This window comes from Microcebus murinus, chromosome 13 (genome assembly GCF_040939455.1).
Source record: "Microcebus murinus isolate Inina chromosome 13, M.murinus_Inina_mat1.0, whole genome shotgun sequence".
Classification (NCBI taxonomy): domain Eukaryota; kingdom Metazoa; phylum Chordata; class Mammalia; order Primates; family Cheirogaleidae; genus Microcebus; species Microcebus murinus.
The window spans coordinates 77,416,914-77,440,061 of NC_134116.1; the positions used below are offsets into that span (position 1 = coordinate 77,416,914).

The following is a 23,148-nucleotide window of genomic DNA, read 5'->3' on the forward strand; positions in this document are numbered from 1 at the left end:
ATCAAGTATCTTTCTTAAAGACATACAGCTGATTAGTAATAAACTAGGACCGTGCAGCTCTACTGCATAGTCCAACTATGGCATTTGACACCACAGAGCTTCGAGACCACTTTTGTAGGGACCGATGTCTGGCAACCACGTGGATCCCGGCTTCCTAGGAAGTCACTAGATCAGTGTAGGACAGAAAGAAGAGCCATAAGCGCTCCATCCTCTCCCTCTCCTGCTGTACCTAAAGTCCTCCCTTCAGCTTCACTGTGATTTTTCTAAATGAATAGAGCATTCCAAATGGTGGCTTTTGTTCTCAGATGGTTAGATGTAGAAGAAACGGGTGATGTTCAGTTTACACAGTGACTTGTGGCAATTTGCACTCACGCTACTCTGCCAAAGAAATAACAATAATTATAATTCCTTCCAATTATCATGGCAGACACATGGAAATGAACATGGGTCCCCAAGCCAGCTGGAAAGTAATTCCCACCCGGGACTCTCTTTGATCTTAATTATTATAGGGAAGCTCAAGAAGAGAAAATTAGAACAGGAGAGAAACATACATACTGGAATCAATTTCTCAGTCATCAAGCTAAAATTTGCCACTGGAGAACACTGAAATTTACCTTTCTGTATTTTAGGACTCGTGCAAGGTCTTACTACCTATGCACAAAGTAAAACAAGGCAATAATTAAGAGAAAATAAGAAAACTTTGGTGAAAATACCATAGTATTTGTTCACATCATTTAAGTTTTTTATAAGCTTTAGAAAGCTCAATATGCATGGTATTTATGCGATGCAGTGTATCACTTATACTGGATTATAAATGGTCATTATGGTAATGTCTATGCAAGTTGGCAATTGCTATCTTGCTCATGTATACAGGTGCGAGATTCCAATTCCCTCTCCCCCTTTGTTTTTAATGGAAAAATCTTACTTGATGACATCTTGCCAGAGAGAAACTATTCCAGAAATGAACCACTGGAAAGTTCAAAACTGTTTATTTTCTTTAGATTTTTAGAAATAAGCTTAGAAGTGGTTTTTCAAGTTTATAAAGTTCCATATTAGCCCGCCAAACACTGAGCCCCCCCTTCAGAAATACTTTGAAACTTTCCACAGGAAAAGATGTGTCTTTTTAGGTAATAATAAGCATATACATTTCAGAGCAAGTGGAGGCTTCTTTATGAGAAACTGACTTAGAAAATGACTCCATTGTTAAAGTATAAAGGTACTTTCACATTTAGACTCATGATCTCGAGTTCTATGACTCGAGTATTTCTGTAAAAGACCCTTTTTCTCTTTAAGAATTTTTCTCCTGCAGAAAGAGAACAAACAAATATAAACTAAAAATACCCTAAGAGAAACCAAGCATAAGCTAGCACAAACATGACTAATAGAAAGCGCGTTAATTCTCTTCACCCTACACTAACAAGCCATCCATGAGAGGATAGTATCTGTTAAATGTGAACCCCAGTTGCTATTTAGGAAATATAAACACTGACAGTCATCACAAGGCAGATATTTCCGTTAAAAATGTTAAATTCATTAGAAGAATATTTTTTTAAAGCACAAATGATATCCTATTTAAAAATTATCTTTCCAACTACAATTATAATTTTTGTGATTCAAACTCTAGGACCTCTTCATCAGAGAGAATGCACACGAACCTAGTGAATACGGGCATTTATATTCTCTGTAGTGTAAAAACCACGGACAGTTCAATAAATGGAGGTGGGAAATTGAATGTCCATATGCAGAAAAATTCGCTCTACATACATCGCGTTACAAACAAAAACAACCAAAAATGGGGCATGCCTATAAATGTAAGTGCTAAGACTGTAAAATGTCCAGACGATAACATAGGAGAAAATCTTTGTGATCTTGGGATGGGAAAAGATTTCTTAGATCTAACACCAAAAGCACAAAAAACTTGGTAACTAGATTTTCATCAAAGCCTGAGACGTTTGCTCTTCAAGAAATATCATTAAAAAGAAATAAAAAGACGGACCAGATTGTGAGACATTATTTGCAATTCCTGTGTGATGGTTAATCTTATGTGTCCACTTGCCTGGGCTAAGGACTCCCCAGATAGCCGGCAAAGCATTATTTCTGGGTGTGTTTGTGAGGGTGTCCCCGGAAGAGATGTGCATTGGGATCTAACGTGGGTGGCATCATGCAATCCTTGGAAGGGCCAAAGAGAACCAAAAGGCTGTGGAAGGAGAGTTCCCCCTCTTTCTAAGCTGGGACACCCACCTTCCCCTGCCCCGGCACACGGGACCTCCTGGTTCTCCTTCATTCTCCAGGACTGACAGCAGCACCTCACTCCCCAACCCTGTTCACAGGTCTTTGGATTGACACTGAGCTACACCCGTGGCTTTCCTGGTTCTCCAGCTTGCAGACGGCATACCTGGGGACTTAGCCTCCATCCTCACACCAGGCAAGCCCCATAATAAATCTCGTATACATCCTACTGGCTCTGCTTCTCTGGAGAACCTTGAAGAATACATCATATATCTGATAAAGGACTTGCACCCAGAATATATAAAGAAAGTAAACTTAATAATAAGATGACAAAGAATGCAGTAAAATTATGAGCAAAAGATTTGAATGAATAGGCACTTCACCAAATAACATACAAGAGTGGCTAATAAGCACGGAAAAAGATGTTCCGACATCATCAGTCACCAGGGAAATGCTAATGAAAGCCAAAATGCAGTATTACTCTACACCCACAAGAAAAGCTAGAATCTAGAATACTGACAATACGAACTACTGACAAGAAATGGGGGAGAAACGAGAACCCTTACACGGTGCTGGTGGGAATCTAAAATGGTATAGCCATTTTGGAAAACAGTTTGGCAGTTCCTTAAATAGTTCAATGCAGGGTTGGCATATGACCCAGCAATTCCACTCCTGGGTACCTATCCAAGAGAAAGGAAGTGTATTTCCACTTAAGGACTTGCATGAAAATGTCCATTGCAGCATTACTTATAATAGCCCTAAGGTGGCAGCAACCAAAGTGTCCATCAGCAGATGAATGGATAAACAAAATGTGGTCAATCCACACAACAGAGTATCTTTCAGCCTTAAAAAGGAAGAAAGCACTGGTCATGTTACAACTGGATGAACCTTGAAAACAACATGCTCAGTGAAAGAAGCCAGTCAAAAGAGGCCACGTATTAACATGATTCTATTCCTATGAAATGTCCAAAAAGTAAAATCTATAGACACATAAAGTCCATCTGGGGCTGGAGCTGGGACCAGAAAGTGACAGCAAATGGCCATAAGGCTTCTTTCTGGGGTGACAGAAATGTGCTAAAATCCGTCAGTGGTGACATACATTGTCATGCTATGCTCATGCGGCACAGCTCCACCGATTTAAAAAAGTCATCAAATTATTCACTTAAGAAGTGTAGAGACGTAAAGTAGTTCAGGAGTTTCCTGGTCTTGGGTGGGGGCAGGGACTGACTGCAAAAGGCCTGAGGGAACTTTTCGTGGTGACGCAGGAGTTCTTTACCTGGACTGTGGTGACAGCCGCACACGAAGTTCTTCCACGTGCTTCCCACCCTCCCTCCCCCGTCCTTCCCCACCTCTAGTGACCACCATTCTACTCTCTATTTCTACAAGATCAACTTTTTGGCTTCCACGTGAGTGAGAATAAGCGGTGTTCATCTTTGTGTGCCTGGCTTTCTTCCCTTAATGCAATAGACTCGATTTTATCATAATTTGGATGATTCCCCTACATCAAATGAAATGACGTTATTTTCCCTTTTTCTCCAGTCACAGGAAACCTCTGTCCATGTGCCCAAGCTAGTGCATCTTACTGCAATGTCCCCCCGTTCTCTCCGTAACTACCCATAGAGACCCCACCTCTTCAAATCAGATTCCGTCACCCTTATCAAGCCTTCCTTTGCTTGGCATGTGGGTGAGCAATGCCACTCTTCTGAAACCCACGGCATTTTGCTTTTACCCCTGTTGTGGGATTTAATCCATTCCGCACAGTTCTCTCATGAATGAGACACACCTGGGCGTGTGTAAAACCTCCTTGGTACCACCCACATTCCCTGTAGAGCCACAACTGGTCACTCACACCCGGTAGGTGCCCAACAAATTCGGTTTGGTGCACGACTGAATGAACATATAAATGTCAGATTACATTACGACTTAACCCTCGTGTATTTTTTAAAAGTAATGTGAGGCCAAACTGATCGCTAAAGAATTTCCCAGTCCCCCGTGAGACTCTAACACAGCGTTGTACCAAAAGAGTTACGGAAAAAAATGACATTAACTCCCCCCTGTCTTAAAAAGCCACGTCAATCTAGGATGGAAAAATCATCTAAACTGATAGTGCTACAACCACACGGGGGCAGCCAGTGTTAAAATAGTGGGCTAAGTATTCAACGTGCATAATCTCACTGGTTCTTGCACACGCTACCCTTGACAACACCAGGACCAAGAGATGTTCCACAGTTTGCCTGTTTGCCAAGGTTGGAATGTTTTTGAATGGCAGCCCAGGGTCCCAGCCAAACTAGAAACCTTTACCAACACTGCGCCTTACCGAAGCTGCCTGGAAAGGGGTACAACTGGTCCTCACTTAAAAGAGCTCTATGCCATATTTCAACGCTCATGAACTACTGACTGCAGACTGCACGAGCAGGAGGGGAGGGCGGTCCCTTTCCTCCGTGCACTGGTAGGAAAACAAGCACTAGTACTCCAAACTCCCGTGCTTATGCCTTTATAAGAGAACAGGTAGTACCGTCAATGAGTAAATGCCAAACTGCATTTTTAAACCAGCTTGTCAGGACAAGTTCAGGGACTTCTCAGCAGACCACTGCTCATGCAACAGAGCTCACCACTAGGTGGCAGGAGTATAACGTGCTTTACAAATGAAAGTAGCATGACATTTCCCCTGCTCTTCTTCACAGCGACACACAATCTTGTTAAACTGCTTACGGTTTTTCAAAAATTATTTTGCCATTTGAGTGTTGTATGTTATCAATTATTCCAAATAAAAATTATTCTCCCTTATTGACACTATAATATTTACTTTAACACCATAATATACACTGATTTCAACATTTTCACATTCAACAATAAACACACTTTAAATTTGCTTTAAACATAAGTGGAACTATCCCATCAACAAGCTAAATAAAAACATGCTATATTAAAACACAGTCATGATGGAAATTTAATTTTGTAATGCAAAATATATAAAGTATGTGTAAAGAGGCTACATTAAAGCATATATTAATATAAATGTATACATAAAGAGGCAAAATACAAATAGTCAAAAACTTTTTAACTCATGAAGGCTGAATTCTTGCATTTTGAAAAGTGACTTTTTTGTTTGTTTCCTTTAATTTGTAATCTGTTTCTCAATGTCAAAATAAAAGAGAAGGTTTCAGGTTATACTTCACAAGAACTTCTCTGCAAGTAACATTGAAGGTTGCCAATATATAAAATGCAAATTGGGTAAAACCATCACTATATTTTCTCTTTTTCACATATACATTAAAAGTACAAGAGGAAGTTTGATGTACTACATAAGAATTTTGAGGAAATAAATGCAAGTTAAAGTGATGAACATCTGAAGGCAAATTTGTAGAATTATCAACATGTATGCACCTTTAATTAACTGAATGTCAATATAATGTTTCTTCTGTTTTCTATCTTTGGTGATCCTTTGTGGGTAGAAATTAAATTATATATAACTAAGAATAGCAAATATACATATAAAACCATAAAATGGTCAAAAATCACCCTGGCAATTAACTAAGTTAGGCAGTAACTCTTGCACGTATTTACTTAATAGGCACTCAGGAATAAAATATTTGAACGATTTTTTTTTTTCTTTTACTAACTTTCTTAAGAAGAAAATAAAATTCCACCTTTAACACAAAGAACCCACTAGACTTACACAAAGCCCTATTTTTAGGGCAGGAGGTTTCCAAACCACCAGTGGGGCATGCCAGGGTGTTTAGTGGAAGGAATGTTACACTTCATCTCACCCAGGAATCAGCGAAGGTTTTGGCCAATTATGCAAACCAGAGTTGGCAAAGCTGGAAATCCTTCCCAAGGCTGGCAACTAGGCCTGTGTCCTTACAACCATTGTACAGGCTTTTTTCAAAATATGCAAATGAGTAAATGGTCATCAATATTCAAGACCTCTGAAAGACAGACTGGCCCGAACTCTCCACACAAACCTGAAGTCACAAAGAGTAAGGCAGCCTCACTTCTCTGGCTGCCCAGGGACCTTCGGCAGCAGGGATCCTTGAGGCTGATCTGGACCCCCTTAAGTATTCTGCGACAGTTCTACTTTCTAGAAAGGTCCTACCATCTAGGTCTCTCTGTGTAGCAAAGGTCAAAAATGGACAATCTTAGAGGCTATCGTGCCTCTTGAGTTTGCAAACCTTGCCATGCAATCATGCATCTGCAGTCTTTAAGAAAAAGGTGAGGTCCTCTCTAGGGATTGGTGCTAGGGGGATATTTTCTATGGCAAATACCAATTTATACCTGCAAAATAATCTAGAAATGTATGCAAAGAATAATTTGCAATATATACACATGGATGCATTTCCCCATCTTTCAGCTATGTAAGGTAATATTACTGAATGCATTTATAAAGTGAAAATTGTACAGTAAAAAGCTGCCTGGATGTTTGACAGGATATGAAAAGAACATTGCTCTTGTAGCCTTGACAGTTATTAGCTGATTCAATTCATGAGATGCTTATGAGCTACTCTAAAAATAAGTACAATAACCATCATAAAAATCTCAAGCATCCTTCAGAGGTTGACAGGTACCAAACTTCACATTCCTAATTCATTCCTAGGAAACAAAACAGACTTAATACATGTAACCATCTCTTAACACAAAGGATTTCACTTTTATATACTCTGCTGGAAAGGATACAGAAATAGCTTAAAGTATAAAGAAGCAAGATATGGGTAATAAAAATTTTCAAAAACGAAAAACTCAAGAGCACCTAAATGCTGTATGGAGTGGAAGAGAGGGCTCTGTCAACTTTTTCGTCCCCCAGAATCTAGCCCGAAGCAGGTGCTCAATCAGCATCTGTTGAATGAATGGTGCGCTAAATTCCATCCATCTAAGGGAATTTCACACATTAGCAATTTGTTTCAAAAGAGGTCGAGATTACTCTGAACTTGGTAAACAGTGACTTGAGACTCCCATTACCACTAATAATTGTGACAGCAACATGATCAGCACGGAGCCGCTAGCCTCGACAGGTGCAGGACCAAGGGCAACACCTGTGCGGTATGGACACGTCCGGGTGAGATAAGAGCCTCACTGCGCAAGTTCCCCCCGCGCAGAGGGTCGCCTATGGGAAGACCCCACCTCGGCCCTTACCTCCTCCTTCTTTTCCTCTGGACTGGCCGCCTGGCTGAGGCTGGGCTGAGGGTCCCCGCTGCCCCCATCGCCACACGTGGTTTGCACAGAGCGCTGGGGGGACGCGGGCGCTGGCTCTCTCTGAGCGGGGTCCTCTGCCCTTTCTCCACTCTCCACTGAGCTGAGGGACAGTGCGCTCTGGTGGTTGGGACACGTGGCACTCCCTGCCCCGGGGCTCTTAGGGCTCTGGGGCTTGGGCGCGGTGGGCCTCAGAGGCGTGGGAGGCTGCTCCAGGTCAAATGTAAACCGGCTGCCTGCGTTGGGCTCATCCGAGTCTTTGCTGGACGCTTCCTGGGCGAGCGAACTAGATGAGGAGCTGGTGGCACAAGGACTGTCACTTACTGATCCCCGGGCGCTTTTGGCTTCAAGAGGAAACACGGCCGTGTCGACGTCCGCGCGGGGACACTGGGGAGTGGCCGGGCGGGAGCCGGGGGCGGCGGGGCAGGGGGCGGCGGGGCCGGGCGCAGGTGGCGTGCCCCGCCGGGGGTCCCGCTCGGTGCTGCCGGACGCGCGGCGCGAGTAGTCGTCGTGCAGCCGGCTGTGCAGCCGCAGCCGCAGGGCGGCCTCGCCGGGGGCCGGCGCCCCGCTCTTGGGGCTCTCCCTCTTCCAGGCGGCGTCTGTCACGTTGCTGACCAGTCTCAGGACCCTGTCGAAGTCCCTGGCCCTGATCGGGCTCTTCCAGCGCTTGGTCCTCCTGTCGGCCGCGCCGAGCCTCTCGGAGTCGGCGGAGGAGCTGCTCAGGGTCCGCTGGGGCGGCGGCGGCTTTTCGTGCGCCCCTCTGAGGTCGGCGAGGTTGGAGGTGGACTTCCGCTTGAAGGAGCTCTTCTTCAGAAAGTTCAGGTTGTCGGTGCTCTTGCTCTTCCTGCGGATGCCGCCGTCGGGGCCCCGGGCCGGGACCGGGCGCGGGGCGGGCTCGGGCGCGAGCGCGGACAGGGGCCGGGCCGGGGGCGCGTCGGCGGCGGGGGCGTCGCGCAGGCTGAGCCGGCCCAGCGCGTAGGCCCTGCGGAGGCTGCGCGAGCGGTGGGTGCTCCGCTGGAAGGCGTCGTCGCCGTCCTCGGGGTCCGAGCAGTCGGACGCGCCCGCGTCCCCCGTCCCGGGGCCGTCGCCGGCCCGGACGCCCACGACGGCGCCGTTGCAGGCGGGTCTCCCGGGGTCACGCTCCGGAGCATCCGCCTTGGAGGCCTCCGACCCCTCTCGGCTCTGAATTCCCTGCAGGACTGAGGACCTCAGTTTTTTGAAGGATCCCATTTTCCGGAAGGAGGCGAGCGCGTTCCAGGTGGAGGACCTCCCCACCAGCACCACGGAGCGCGGCCTCTCGCCCGTCCTCTTGCGGCTCGCCGAGAAGAGGCGCACGAGCTTGGAGGGGCTCCCTCGGGCTTCCTGGGCGTCCGCGTCGCCGCCGCGGCAGCCTCCGTTCTGCCACGCGGGGGACGTCACCATCTTGGCGTCTTTGGCCACTTCGGACACTGTGCAGATGGGTGCGGCACCTGGCCCGTGGCCGTTCTGCGCTGTTGTCATGTTCCTAGGCCGGGGCGCCGGGGGCCACAGGGCGGCCTGGTTCACGGCCACACGCACGGCGGCGTCCACCGGCCCCGGCTGCAGACCTGCATCTCCCGCGCGGCCGCCAGCCTGGCCTTGCCACCCGCTGCGCCCATCCGGCTCCTCCACGGAGGCCACTGCCTGCAACAGAAAACGCACAGGCGTTAGCCATTTGCCCTCCACCGGAGCCTCTGTACACGGGCCAATTATTTTAACAATTGCTAATAGAAAAAAGGCATGTCCCATGACAGGGCTGATTAAATAAAAACCACTTAAATTAAAATGTTACTTCTTGTCCTCAATTCATTTAATAATAAACTGAAGGGAAGAATGCAAATATATATCGCTAAAAAAAGACAGTGATGGGTTTTGCATTCAGTATGATGGGAAACTCTTGAATTCATTGAAACCTGTTAAGGAAAACTTGCAAAACTGGGGGAATGAAAATATCAAGGCATTATTCAAGACTGTGTCTTCTCGTCATTAGAAATAAAAAGAAAAACATATGGAACACCAAAAGGAAACTGCACAACTCTTTCAAAAAGTGTCACATTGAAATGCCAGCCCAGCCGGGTGCAGTGGCTCACGACTGTAATCCTAGCACTCTAGGAGGCCTAAGTGGGCAGATCGCCGGAGGTCAGGAGTTCGAAACCAGCCTGGGCAGACCAGTCTCTACTAAAAATAGAAACAAATTAACCAACCAACTAAAATATATATATATACAAAAAATTAGCTGGGCATGGTGGTGCATGCCTGTAGTCCCAGCCACTGGGGAGGCTGAGGCAGGAGGATTGCTTGAGCCAGGAGATTGAGGTTGCTGTGAGCTAGGCTGACACCACGACACTCACTCTAGCCTGGGCAACAAAGTGAGACTCTGTCTCCAAAAAAAAAAAAAAAAAATGCCAGCCCGTGTTAAATCTAAAACAGCTACCACGCAACCCAAGTGCTCAGCACACACAGGCACTAGTGGGAGGGGGTGAGACGAGACCAAAGTGCTCTCAGCTGCTTACTGCTGCAATATGGCTACAAAATTTGGAAAGTCACACAGTGCAACAGGGACACAAGGGTGAGAGGGACTAATCCAAGGAAGCATGAGGACAAGCTTTGTGAAGGAAACGGCATCAGCAAGGGGCTTTTTCAGTAGATCCTAACAGGCCAGGGAATGGAGAGATAAGAGGATGCTGCTGACGGACGAGTAATTTATTTATTTATTTATTTATTTTTGAGACAGAGTCTCACTCTGTCACCCCAGGTAGAATGTAGTGGCATCATCAGAGCTCACTGTAACCTCAAACTCCTGGGCTCAAGTGGTCCTCCTGCCTCAGCCTCCCATATAGCTGGGACTAATTTTTCTATTGTTTTATAGAGATGGGGTCTTGCCCTTGCTCAGGGTGGTCTCGAATTCCTGGCCTCAAGCGATCCTCCCACCTTGGCCTCTCAGAGTGCTAGGATCATAGGTGTGAGCCACCACTTGGCTGCAGAATTTAAATTAAACAAATACTGCACCTTCTTCCCTCCTCCCACATGACCTGACAACCAGACACACCTGAGTCACATGGACTGAATACCTTTGTCCATGCCCTTCCCTGACACCCACCCAAGTCCATGCTCTCCCTCCCAAACACCTGTGTTCATGGCGTTCCCCCATATACCTGTGTCCTTACCCTTCCCCCATACACCTGTGTCCATGCCCTTCCCCCATACACCTGTGTCCATGCCCTTCCCCTATACACCTGTGTCCATGCCCTTCCCCTATACACTTGTGTCCATGCTCTTCCCTGACACCCACCTGAGTCCATGCCCTTCCCCCAATACACCTGTGTCCATGCCCTTCCCCCAATACACCTGTGTCCATGCCCTTCCCCCATACACCTGTGTCCATGCCCTTCTCTCATCCTCATCCCACACCATGCCCTTCTCTGGAAAAGTGAAAAAGGCTGCTCTTCTTAACCCTTCCCATCAGGCCAAGATGTGCTCAGCCTTAAAGTGCTAGCTTAAATGTCATGGCCTCCCGTTCTCAATAAACAGTTATTGAATGAATAAATGAATGAATGAGAGACTATGATAACCATAAAATACTACCAGTTTTTAAGTGCCTACTATACATGTGTCAGGGCCCACATTAAGGTCTTTGAAAACATCATGCCACTGAGTACTCACGAAAACCTACGAGGTCAACAGAATGATTTTCATTTTACAGACAACCAGATGGACGCTTGGGCAGGTTAGGTCATTTCCCTGGGGTCCTGCAGCTGTCCCCTCCAAACCCATGCTCTTCTCCAATGCATTAAACTAATAGACAGAGAGAGGCACAGCTGGGACTGCACCCCAGGCATCAGACTCCAGTTCCAGGGCCTCATGACCTTGACTGCAATCAAATCCCAGCAGTCCTTAGACGCCAGTCAAGGCCATTACTTTCAAGGCAATATCAAAAGGCAGGAGAGGAGGAGGAGGGCGACGTTGTTAAAAGACCTTGAGGTTAGATCCCAGTTTAGCTTACCCTTCTCAAGTGCAGAATTTGACCTCATGCAAAGAGAAATAAGTATGTCTCATCTGCCGCTATGCCCCACGTTCTGGATGGGCTCACTTTTTATGTGCCCTGACATCATGTCCATTGAGGAGGGATTCCCAGGGACAGACATCCTTGAAGGGTTAAAGGGTTGGTTCCACGTGAGACAAGGGGGGCTACACTGACTTAGGCCATCAGCAGCTCCCTTAGTCAGAAGACGGATGGGCTAGAGCACGACCTCTGCAGTTTAATGTTCCAGTGGAGAAATTAGGGGCCCGAGGGGCCGCGAATCGCATTTGAATGGGCCACAGAAGCAGAGGCTTGGATTATCTCTGCACTGAGACTGGACGTGAAGCCCGTAACCAGTTCCGAAATAAATCCGACAGACATCTGGCATCACCTGTCTACCCTCACCTATTCTGGAAGGTAGGGAATTTTGTTGTTTCTGTACCTCAGAATCCTGAAACGAAATGGACAGCTGAATCCAACAGTCGAGTCCAGTCCACTGATTGCATACTGAGAGCCAGTGGTGGTCTGACGATGATGACTTGCTCTGGACACAGAAGACAAGGCACGATCCCCCACCTTGTAATTCAGCTGACCAGGGCAGCTCATTGACACCACAACTAGAGGGCACCATGAGACCTTTTATAACTGAGGAGGACCCGGTGTTAAGTGCTCAAGGGGTGCAGGGAAACACCTGATTTAATGCTGGGTAGTTCGAGAATGTTCTATGGAAGACATGGGAGTAGCCCTAACTGCTCACCCTAGTACTGTCACGTGGATCTTGAGTAAGTCACTTCAGTGGTCTGTGCTTCAGCACCATCCATAGAGAAAGAGGCACCAGCATTTATGTCTCCATCCACCACCTAGTTGATTCATGAGCCTTTACTGGGTGCCACAATCTATGCACACCCCAGAATGAATTCAAGGCAGCGATAAGGGAATAGCCCATTCTGTGTTCCTCTTTGCCTCTATTTATTTATTTATTTATTTAGAGACAGAGTCTCGCTTTGTTGCCCAGGCTAGAGTGCCATAGTGTCAGCCTAGCTCACAACAACCTCAAACTCCTGGGCTCAAGCAATCCTCCTGCCTCAGCCTCTGGAGTAGCTGGGACTACAGGCATGTGCCACCATGCCCGGCTGATTTTTTCTATACGTATTAGTTGGCCAATTAATTTCTTTCTATTTATAGCAGAGACGGGGGCTCGCTCTTGCTCAGGCTGGTTGGGAATGTATTTTTATTTTTTACCTATTTATTTTTTAGGTTACTCTTTTTTTTCCATTTTTGCTCACCACTATACTAATGTGGAAGTAACAGACTAGCATAAGCAAAGGAACAGAGTCATGAACAGGTATAGTATGACTGGGAGGCAGGAATTAGGGTGATCAGCTGCCCAGGCAGACCCAAGAGATGAGGGGTATCTCAGGATGTGGGACTCTCAGGGTTGAAACCTGGAAAGTTCTTAGCAAACTGGGATAGCCGATCACCCAACAGCAAGCAGAACAGTATAGGTGGAAGGATGGCTCAGTGGAATGAGGTAGCAGAGATGAAGGGGAAAGCAGGTTTAGAAAGCCTGCGTACCCCTTAGTCTAACACCTGCTCATTCTTTGTGGCCAACTGCAGGCGCCACTTTCTCTGGGAATTTCTTCACAAGCCCCCCCTGAATGAGTGTGGTCCCTTACTTTGGGTTTCCACAGGCCTCCAGGCATCTCACCAAACCGTTTTACCAAAAAGAATGATAATGATGGTTTTATACGGCTGGCTTCAAACAAGACTGTGTACTCTTTGAACGCTTTACAAACAGATTATTTAAGTTTATTTCTATGTGAAATGATATCAGTTGTCTTCCTTGTCTAATCTGTACCAAGATAACAAGTCATTATATTCCACTATATTTTTCTAGAGTGAAGAGATTCAAATTTTTATAACACTAAAAACTCTTACGTATTTGCTTAAAACTTAAATAAGTCCTAGGATTCAGATTTCATAAAATACATGCTGAAAATCTGAGTTTCTAATTGGGGCAACAAGCTTTTTAAAAGACTAGTGACTATTTTGTTCATGAGCTGAACAATGTGATTGTTGTGTGCTGCTAAGAATGAAACTGAAAATCACAGAAAAAAGCTTTTCCTGGAATTTCTGAGTAACATACCAAGTTGCATTATTTAGAACTAATACTTTGACCTCTATTAACTAACCAAGAGTCCCAATTCAATTAGTGGTTTTGTAGGAAGTCTTATAAATTGTGGGAACTCTGCCAGAGATATTTATGAACAGAACTACAAGAAAGAATTATAGATGGGAATACTTGTGAAATCCATTGTCGACAATCTGGATTCTGGGATCTATGAACTTTAGAACAGAACATTTCCTTTTACTTGTAGTGAGAATTCTCTAAAAACAACTCTGGTAATTTTTAAGTAAGAATTTGAATTTGAAATTGAGGAATCTGTACCAGATTAAATGTACAAATGAGCAAGGTTTTTGTAATGTGAATTACAGAAAATATGACAGTAGAAGAAAATAAAATCTGAAATGCCAAAAGAGCAAAAGTGTGGATCCCTGAATCACAGCACTAGAGAACACCGCCTTAGGGGGCAACATCCCTCGCCTCATTGTGAAGTTGGGACAATGGTGCCCAGCGAGGCTGAGTGCTTTCCTACTGCTGCTAGTAGTGGAAGCACAGCGGGTGGGGGTCCCAGGAACAGTGGGCTTCCAGCCCCAGCACTGCCGCCTCCTGGGGTCACCATCTTCCTCTCCCTGCAGATCTCACCTGTCACCCAGTCTAAGTGATCCTCCTGCACCTCTCACCCACCCAGTGTGGGGGAGGGCAGCCAGCGCCTCCTCCCAGCCCAGACTGCCTCCACCTGGACCAATGCCTCGGCCTCTGGACCCATCTCCTGCCTTCCAGTCTGGCTCCCTCCAGCCCATCTTCGCTCTGCCGCCAGGTCCCGCCCAAACCACACGCGGAGCCCTGTCACCCAGCCCAGGGGCCCTGGCTGCCCCTGGACTTCGAGCTGTCGCATCTCCTGGGCCTTGCCCGACACCTCTCCCTCCATTTACAGGGATCCTTTTCCACACTGCTGTGCCTTGCGGTGTGTCCCTGCCTGCCTGCAGTCCCCCTCCAGCCATGCTGTCTCTCTGTGCTTGGGGACCACAACTCCCAGACACCCCTGACAAATGGCTTCTGGCCAAGTTTGCCCAGTGGGAAGGTGGTGGAGACGATTCAGGTACTCTCCCTGCTGGAGGGGACATTCCCAGTAGCTGCGGCGTCTACAGTGTCCCTGGTGCCTCGCTTTGGCTCCAGCCCCTGCTGGGTGGCTCCTCCCTCCTCCTAGGTGCCCAGTCCTGCCAGGTGGCACCAGTCCCTGGCTCAAGTGACACCACCTCTTTCTCCTCCTCACCCCTCCAGCCCAGGAGGATGGAAAAGCCTCGGCTACTGCGTGTCTGAGTTTCCCCACTGTCTCCTCTTCTCTGTCAGCTGCGCAAAGACAGCCCCTGGGTTAGATTCTCTTTGTCTGAAATACCCAGAGACGCTTCTCCTTTCCTGACTGATAGCTAGGTGCTTTGCCTAACTAGTTTTATTAGTTCAAATTCGCTTTTCCCTAAAACTCCTTCCCTTCCTCTCCAACTCAGATGCTCTTTCCGTGAGCTCGGGCGTGGCTCGGTGCCAGCGCCTACCGTCCTGCTCTGTCACCCTGCTGGCCCTGTCTGGCTTCCCCACCCACGTCTCAGAAGCCTTTGAAAAGCTGCTTGAAGGCAGAAGGCATGTCTTCCTTCACTCAGTATTCTCAGCATTCAGTCTGCGGAATGACAGACTGACTGCGAGGAGGCAACAGCACTTGTTTCACACACCTGTCTGTCACCCTAATGTCTGGGGCCAGGGAATTCTGTTTTGGGAGCTGCCCCTGTGCTCCGTGGGATGTTTAGCAGCAACTGTGGCCACTGATGCTATTAGGAAGAAGGAATATAATAAAGAGAGAAAGTGCTGAAAACCATAAAAGTGCCTTCAATTCGTTTCACAGTGGTTCTTCGAAACTACTGCAATTTATCGTTTTTAATCATAAAACAGAATGTTCTCTTTATTGTTTGATGGTACTGGTAAACAATTTTAAAAACTGTAATATTGTTAGCAACTAGAGTTTCCTGTAGTAGGAAGTTCAAATTTATCCTATTATTGCAACAGTGTATCTAACTTTTATAAACAACTTTTTAGACATTCAGTTTAAAAATGTAATAATATAGGAAAGTAAATACTGACCTGTTAATAATTATAGCCAAATGGTCACTTTTTAACTAACAATACAGATATTTCATCTTAATAGGTAATCAGTTTGTCTACCAATGTTTAGTGATTTAAATGTTCAGATAACAAAAAATGTATATCTGAGTTATTATGATAACTAAGAATTTTATAAATGTTTCATAACACACTTAAAATATGGTCTTTGAAATTAATGTTCAAATGTACATATTAGGAAGATATACTTTGATCCATAAGTCTCCATGTTAATCAGCAAAAGCTGAATAAGACATGTCCAAAGAAGGGCCGGACACAGTGGCTTACCTCTATAATTCTAACACTTTGGGACGCCAGGGTGGGAAGATCACTTGGGGCTAGGAGTTCAAGACCAGTGTTGGCCACTTAGAGAGACCTCGTCTCTACAAAAGTAAAAAAATTAGGTGGGTGCGGTGGCCCGTTCCTGTAGTTCCAGCTACTCGGGAGGCTGAGGCAGGATGATCTCTCCAGCCCAGGAGTTCCAGGCTGCAGTGAGCTGTGATGACCCACTGCACTCCAGGCTGGGCGACAGAGTGAGACCCTGTCTCAAAAAAAAAGGCCGGGCACGGTGGCTCACGCTTGTAATCCTAGCACTCTGGGAGGCCGAGGCGGGCGGATTGCTCAAGGTCAGGAGTTCAAAACCAGCCTGAGCGAGACCCTGTCTCTACTATAAAAATAGGAAGAAATTAATTGGCCAACTAACATATATATATATATAAAAAAATTAGCCGGGCATGGTGGCGCGTGCCTGTATTCCCAGCTACTCGGGAGGCTGAGGCAGGAGGATCGCTTGAGCCCAGGAGTTTGAAGTTGCTGTGAGCTAGGCTGATGCCACGGCACTCACTCTAGCCTAGGCAAGAAAGCGAGACTCTGTCTAAAAAAAAAAAAAAAAAAAGTTCCAAGAGGATCCTAAGGTACTTGTGATTGTCAGAAAAATAATGTTTCTTCTATAAAATTATATTTTGTCTTTAAAGTATAACACATGGTGATACGCCTTTCTCACGTGCTGGACGGGAGGCGTCACTCTCCCCTTGTGTTCCCGAGAGGTCCTGGAACCCCACTGAAATCAGAAGTCTGGCCAGACGCTGGAACGTCCAGCACCCCACATTTACAGACAGGTTGTGTTCCACAGGGTTACTTACATGGGCAATCTATTTCCACATAGGAATAAATATTATATTTTTAGATCAGTCCATCAAATTATAATACAGCTGTCACTGAATTTAACCACAATTTACAACATTTCTATAGGAGACTGCATGCAAGGTTCACCATAGGTTCTAATCCCAGGGATGCCATTGCCTTCCCTACTCTCCAATCCTAACGGTAGACACATTCCCTCTCCTTCCCAGCCCCAATATATATGCATATACATAGCCCAGCAAAGGGAAGAAGGCCCCTCACCTACAGACTTGGTGCCCTCAGGGCCTCTCTGTGCAGGAGATGGGGGTTGCTTCCAAGGAGCCAGTAGCTCTGGCTGCATTTAAGTATTCAATCACTGAAGTCCAATGTTTGTGAATTGAGAGTACACATAGAAGTCTAGTGGAGAAGCTTGAATAATCGCACCTCTGGGAAAGGTGTCAATTTCACACAAGCGAGCGATTGTCTTGGGTTGCCACGCACAGGGGGTGAGAATGGTGTTTCCCCAGATGGGGGTGCAGGTTCCCTCTGTCAGTCCTCTGGGGTGACAGGATGGGGAGAAGAGGACTTGCCAGGCGGGCCTTAGACCAAAGAGGGAAATCTTCCTTCTGCCTCTAATGTTGGGGGTCAGGTCAGGCAGGTGTGGCCAGAGATGCAAGGCCAGGTAGGTCTGGGCATCCTCCACACTGCCCGTCCCTGCCCCTGTCCCCACCCTGCAAAGTGACAGCCTCTGAGCCCCCCTGCTCCCTCTCTTGGGGCCATCTCGGAAGGAAGGCTTCAGGAGAGCCACTGCCCACCGCAGCTGTGAGGATGGCCGTGTGTCCCGACTCCTCACAGCTCAGCCCAGTCCACCACCTTCCTCGTGGTAAACACCACTTCCCCCGTAACCACCAAAGTTCACAGTTACGACTACCTAATGCCTGCAACCGGAGCCAAAACTGATGTCACCACGGAGACCGCGCCTCCCCCACGGTTGCCATTCAGAGCGATGAAAGTTTCCAGATGGATGGCCCCAATCTTGAAGGCACTTTGAAGGTCACTGGAGCAAAAACAATGTCTCTGCTTGCTGGAGGCAGACTGGCCAGAGTCTGCAGCCATGCGTCACTGGGCTCCTGGGCTGAGACACTGCTTGTGCCATCAGCACAGAAAGCCCCCTGAAAGGAACAGCGCGGCTTCTACATCGAGTGTTTAATTAGACATACTTAATAACTGCGTATAACAGCATATATTTGTGTTGTATTTTCCCTGCATTTACTCTGGTGCTCAAGTTTTTTTGTTTTTGCATAAAGTGTGCTTCCAGGCAGAGCCCCAATTTGCAACATTGCACTCTGAGGACCGAGTCAACTTTCAACTCGGTTTCCACCCAGCAGCCAATTAGGTCTTAATTTAGGGATGTCCCAGCAGCCCATTCAGCCACCGCCCAGGACGGGGCCCAGAGAAAAGCCCTCTCCCCAGCTTTGTTCAACTGAGTAGCTCAGAGTCTCAAATTAGTTTTAAACGTTAAAGCAGTTGCTGAGTCGCCTTCTACTGCCTCATTTAAACTGTCCTTTTCTAATTAAACTGACATTTGGATATTGTTCCCCCAAGAGCCCTTCACGCCTCCTGGCATGCACACCCTCGTCGGGGAGACGCGAGATGGCAACGCAGGATGATGTCACCGATGAACAAAGCCAGAAGCCACCGGCTACTGCCCCCGAGCAGAGGACCCCCACCCACACCCCACCTGCACCAGCCCGTCCCTGGGGGACACCGCACTGCAATATCACAGACACAGGGGACTCGGGAACATCCTGCCGTCACACCCCACTGCCGTGGCTCCTCTCACAAGGAGCTTGACAACATCTTAAATATGCCAGAGGCTTGGCGGGGCCTGAAATGAAAAAAGGTATATATTCTATCTTTTGAGAAAAGTTCAAAACCAGCTTAGTTTAGGTGCCAAAAAAACCCTAAAGAATTACAAACTCTTAAAATATGTGGAACCCAGAACAGGAAAGTGGAGCGTGCGAGATGGGACAAGGGTCACCCTCTACCGGGCAGCAGCATTCCAAGGTGGGAGTCCCCAGGCAATTAGGAAGAGAACAGAGATGTGCCGCTGAGAGCCCAGTGATGACAGGTAAGACCCCAAGAGTGCCCCTCTCAGTTTCAGACCAAGGTCCAGGTGAGGGCAGTTTAGGTGAAGAAGAACGGCCAGTGGCTGAAGCTCATAATTCCAGGGCGAGGGTTCTTTGCTCTGACTAGCTTTGTCATGTGACCTGGGAAAGTCACCAAAGACATTTGACCTCAGCTTTCTCAATGGGGTCCTCAAATGTCTTTGAGAGTAGTTGACAGTGCTGTTAGGAGAAAAACAAGCACTGTAAAGAGAATTTTCTTATTGAAATATTAGCTATTCTCATGGCACGGCACCTTCCTAGGTAGAGTACGAAGCCGATAGGTATAGGTCGTTGTTAATAGAAAATGAAATTCTAGAGCGAACTTTCTACATCAAAAAGAGCGAAGCACTCTGCTGGAGAGGCAATGCGTTTAGGTTCAGCACACACGCATCTGCACCGAGGCAGCCTGCGGTGCAGGAAGGGCACCCACAGGCACAGGTGGCTGCTCTGGGGTTGATCCGCTTTGTGACTCACAGGTGGAAGCGCCTCCACCTCCCACAGTCGTCTGCAGCTCAAAGGTCAAGGCCAGATGCAAGTCATGTGCGGTGGCACGGACTGCAAAGGGATACCTCAGGGCGGAGGTGGGGGGATGTGATGGCTTTCCCCAAAGAGCTCCACTGAAACCAAATAGATACTAAATGCCATTATTTCATTTTTAAAATAGCTCTGTCTTTTCCCCATGAATGTGGATAACCTCTGCCTTTAGGCCTCTTTGCAACCCTGGCTGTGAAATATGAACATCAGAAATCTCAAAATTTTGAACAGGCAGCATTCTAAATGTTGATTTATACATTCTTTGTTTAGACTTTTAAGACATTTTCTGTAAGATCCTCATAGTATCTCCCCAATCCCACTAATTCATCGTGTAAATAAACTATGTTTAAAATAGTAATAGGATTGCTATATTAAAATTATCCATTAGTAACAGACTGAAGTGAATGAACACTCATAATTCCCTGAGAAGATGAACCTGATCTCTCTGGCTCAGAAACGTGAACGAACAGTGGCAGGATGCGTGAGGAAGGGCATCGTCCTCCTTCTAGACCCCTCGCTGTACTGTAAAGCAGGTGCCCGTGTCTCTGGCATCCTCTGACCCCCCTCTCTCTGCACGATCATCCTGCCCTGAGCTGCTCTCACCCTCTCAGCCCACGATGCTCCGTAAGACAAGCGGTCACGTCTGCCTTGTGCCCACCCCTTCCTTCAACTGCTCAGCCAAGACTCTGTCCCCAGTGCTGCGGAGATGGGGGCGAACCCGGGCAGGCCAGCACAAAGGTGCACGCTCACTGACGGTTCCTCTGCGGTGACCTGCTGCCACCCCAAGGTCAGACCTGCAGCGTAGTCAGCTCCTGTAAGATACAGGTGACACGCCTTCTACTCACGGCACCTCTAACACATCCTGAGCTTGCTTTGCTTGTTTGGCTGTTGTCTGTTGCTGTTCCTCCCAATGGCAGCAACTCCAGGGCCCGGGGACGGGAGTGGTACGGCAAGAGCGCCTACCTACAAGTCATCGGCAAGACTGAGAGGCTCAGCCACCCGTCCACCAAACAAAGCCTGGCTTTCATTTCTTCAGTATCTGGCCAAGTGGCCGTCCAGGCGTGTGCTTCAATGTGACCCATTTTACTATATTCAAATTTCATCTAAAAATCAACCCTGGCTTCACCCATTCCCTCATCCTCCTCTCCAAAAAACAAAACCAAAAACCTGCCTGTCAATGTCTGCTGGTTCCTTTCTTTTCCAATTATAATTCACAACTATAACAACAGGGCAACCCACTCTCTCGGTCCCAACAGTCCTCCTAGACCAAGCGCCCTGATGCAACACAGCCAGGTGGTTTGGCAATGATCACTGCCTCAGTTGCCCCTGGGGCGGTTACATCAGCATTTCAGGGCCCGTGCAGATGAGAGCACCTGCAAAGTCGCCTAAGGCTGCCATCATCTGAGCAAAGGTAGATTAGAAAGGAACGGTCCGCCGTTTAAACGAGGTTCCTGTGGTTTGTTTCCTTCACCTTTAACAAGAAAAGAACCTCCCACCAGACAGCACTTGTTCATTCATTCACTCGTTCCACAAACGTCTCTCTGTGGTCCTTCCTGTCTGGGGGAACTGGGCAGACGCACGCGGAGCATGGGGAACAGCAGACGCCGTCTCAGCCAGCCGAGTGCCCCAGCCAGGTGGGAAGGGAGATGACTAATGAGTCCTAGTGGTGTTATGACACTTTAACCAGCCTCCTTCAGAAGAGACGTGACATCAGAATGTCAGAGAGGCGGGGGACGGTGGGGGTAGCAAGAGCCTGAGACAGAGGCCCTGGCTGGAGGGCAGTGGGGGCAGCCTAGGCCTCTGTAAGCCGTGGTAAGGATTTGGGGTTTACTCTAAGGGTCCTGGGAACCCACAGCAGGGTTTCAGCAGCAAGAGGAGGAGAAGCAGGCAGGGAGGCCATCAGAGCTGCCAGGGCGAGACACGGTGGCGTGGACTTGAGTGGTGGCCATGGGACAGGGGGAAGTGATGGAGACAGGATCAACATGGCTTGGTGACCGAATGAACATGTGAGGAGGGGGTGGGGAAGAGATGGGTGTGACTCCAGGTTTCAGGCTGGGTCCAACAGAGATGCAGTTATTGAGCTACGGAGGCCTGGAGGGGGAGCAGGAGGGGAGGGAAGACAACGAGTTCTGTTCTAAATGTGCGGACTTTGAAGAAAACTGCAGGCCAATATCCCCGATGAACACAGATGTAAAAATCCTCAACAAAATGAAGGGTAAAAATCGTATGATCATCTCAATAGATGCAGAAAACAAAACAAAACAAAAAAGGATTTGAGAGCTTCAACATCCCAACATCCTTTCCTGATAAAAGCTCTCAACAAATATGGTATACAAGGAATGTTCTTCAACTCGAGAAAGGCCACATATGACAAGCCCACAGCTAAAAATGGTGCAAAGCTCACCAACACTGCTGGGGCCAACACCAGCCTGTCCCCCCCCGGAGATCAGGATCTTGGCCAGAGAGGACAACAGCAACATAGTTAGTGAACCCTATTTCCCAGGAACTTTGTGTTTTTCACATGGTTTTGATAAACTTCAGGTTATAAAAGAAAACCACTGACATCCAATCCTTAAAAATGGAGTGAATACAGTATTCACTTCTTGAGGCTCTCACTGGACTTCAGATTAAATACACTAAGCACAAAAATTTATGAAGCGGCTGAAGCTCTTCTTGACTTTCTTCTTCTTTCTCTCTACACATGGAAGCATCCTTTTTAGACAGCGGATTAAAACTACTTAATAAATGGAACTGTCAGGTATTTCCTTTGGCCTAAGGGCTCTGTGAAAGACTTACTGAGACATGAGGGTGCCATGCACTGAGACCGTTTGGGGGCCCCCAGACCAGAGGGTTACACCTATTTGTAGGTAAAGATCAGTCTGGAAAGTTCCCTCCCCACCCTCCCACCGTGAACTGAGAGCTCGGACGCTACGCACATTCACTCGCTGGCGTGCAGGCAGCACAGGGAGACCATGGATTAGACTCTAATTTCAAATATTCCTCCTCGAGCACAATCTATATGCTGTTTTATTCCACAGCAGGGCAATTTGGAGTTGGAACCGCCGTGCGTCTAAACAAGAGGACTACGGAACGCAGGTTAATCAGCCTGTTTGGCAACAGAACCTCCTGTTGCAGGAACCTGTTGTTACAAAGCTGCTCCCCTCCCAGCCCCCGCCCCAGTGTCCTCACTATTCTGGGAGGCCACCAGGTCCTCCATTCTGAAAGTTCAGGGACTCTGAGCCTCCCCTGACATTAACTGCCCTTTCGCCAGCCTGCTGACAAAGGAATTTCAGTCTCAAAACTGCCGAGCCAATTTTGACAAGAACAAGGCTCGTCACTTCCCTGCTGAGAGCTCTTCAGCAGCTCCCAGGAGGCAGTGCTGCGCGGACTTCCCCTCTGAATTGCTCCCGACATGCCCTCCTGCCCTCTGCTGTCACGGGCACTTCACAGATGCACAAATCTGAGGTGAGTTCCTAAGGCCACACAGTAGAACGTGGAAGAGCCAGCAGGTGCACAGGTGGTCTGGCCACAGCCTCTGTGTCTCCCAGGTGGCTGGGGACAGCCAGTTCACGCCTTGGGCAATGGACTGAGGGAAT

General features: G+C 47.6%; 1 protein-coding gene across 3 annotated transcripts in view; it reads right to left on the reverse strand.

Annotated features, from left to right (window-relative positions):
- SPATA13 (spermatogenesis associated 13) overlaps positions 1-23,148 on the reverse strand; it is a 126,283-nt gene that overhangs the window by 59,225 nt on the left and 43,910 nt on the right. For all 3 annotated transcript variants that reach the window (XM_012736834.3, XM_076009545.1, XM_076009544.1), the window contains exon 2: positions 7,360-9,078. In XM_012736834.3, the coding sequence (XP_012592288.2) occupies positions 7,360-8,916 (1,557 nt within the window). In that variant the 5' untranslated portion in view covers positions 8,917-9,078. The remainder of the gene's footprint in view (positions 1-7,359; positions 9,079-23,148) is intronic.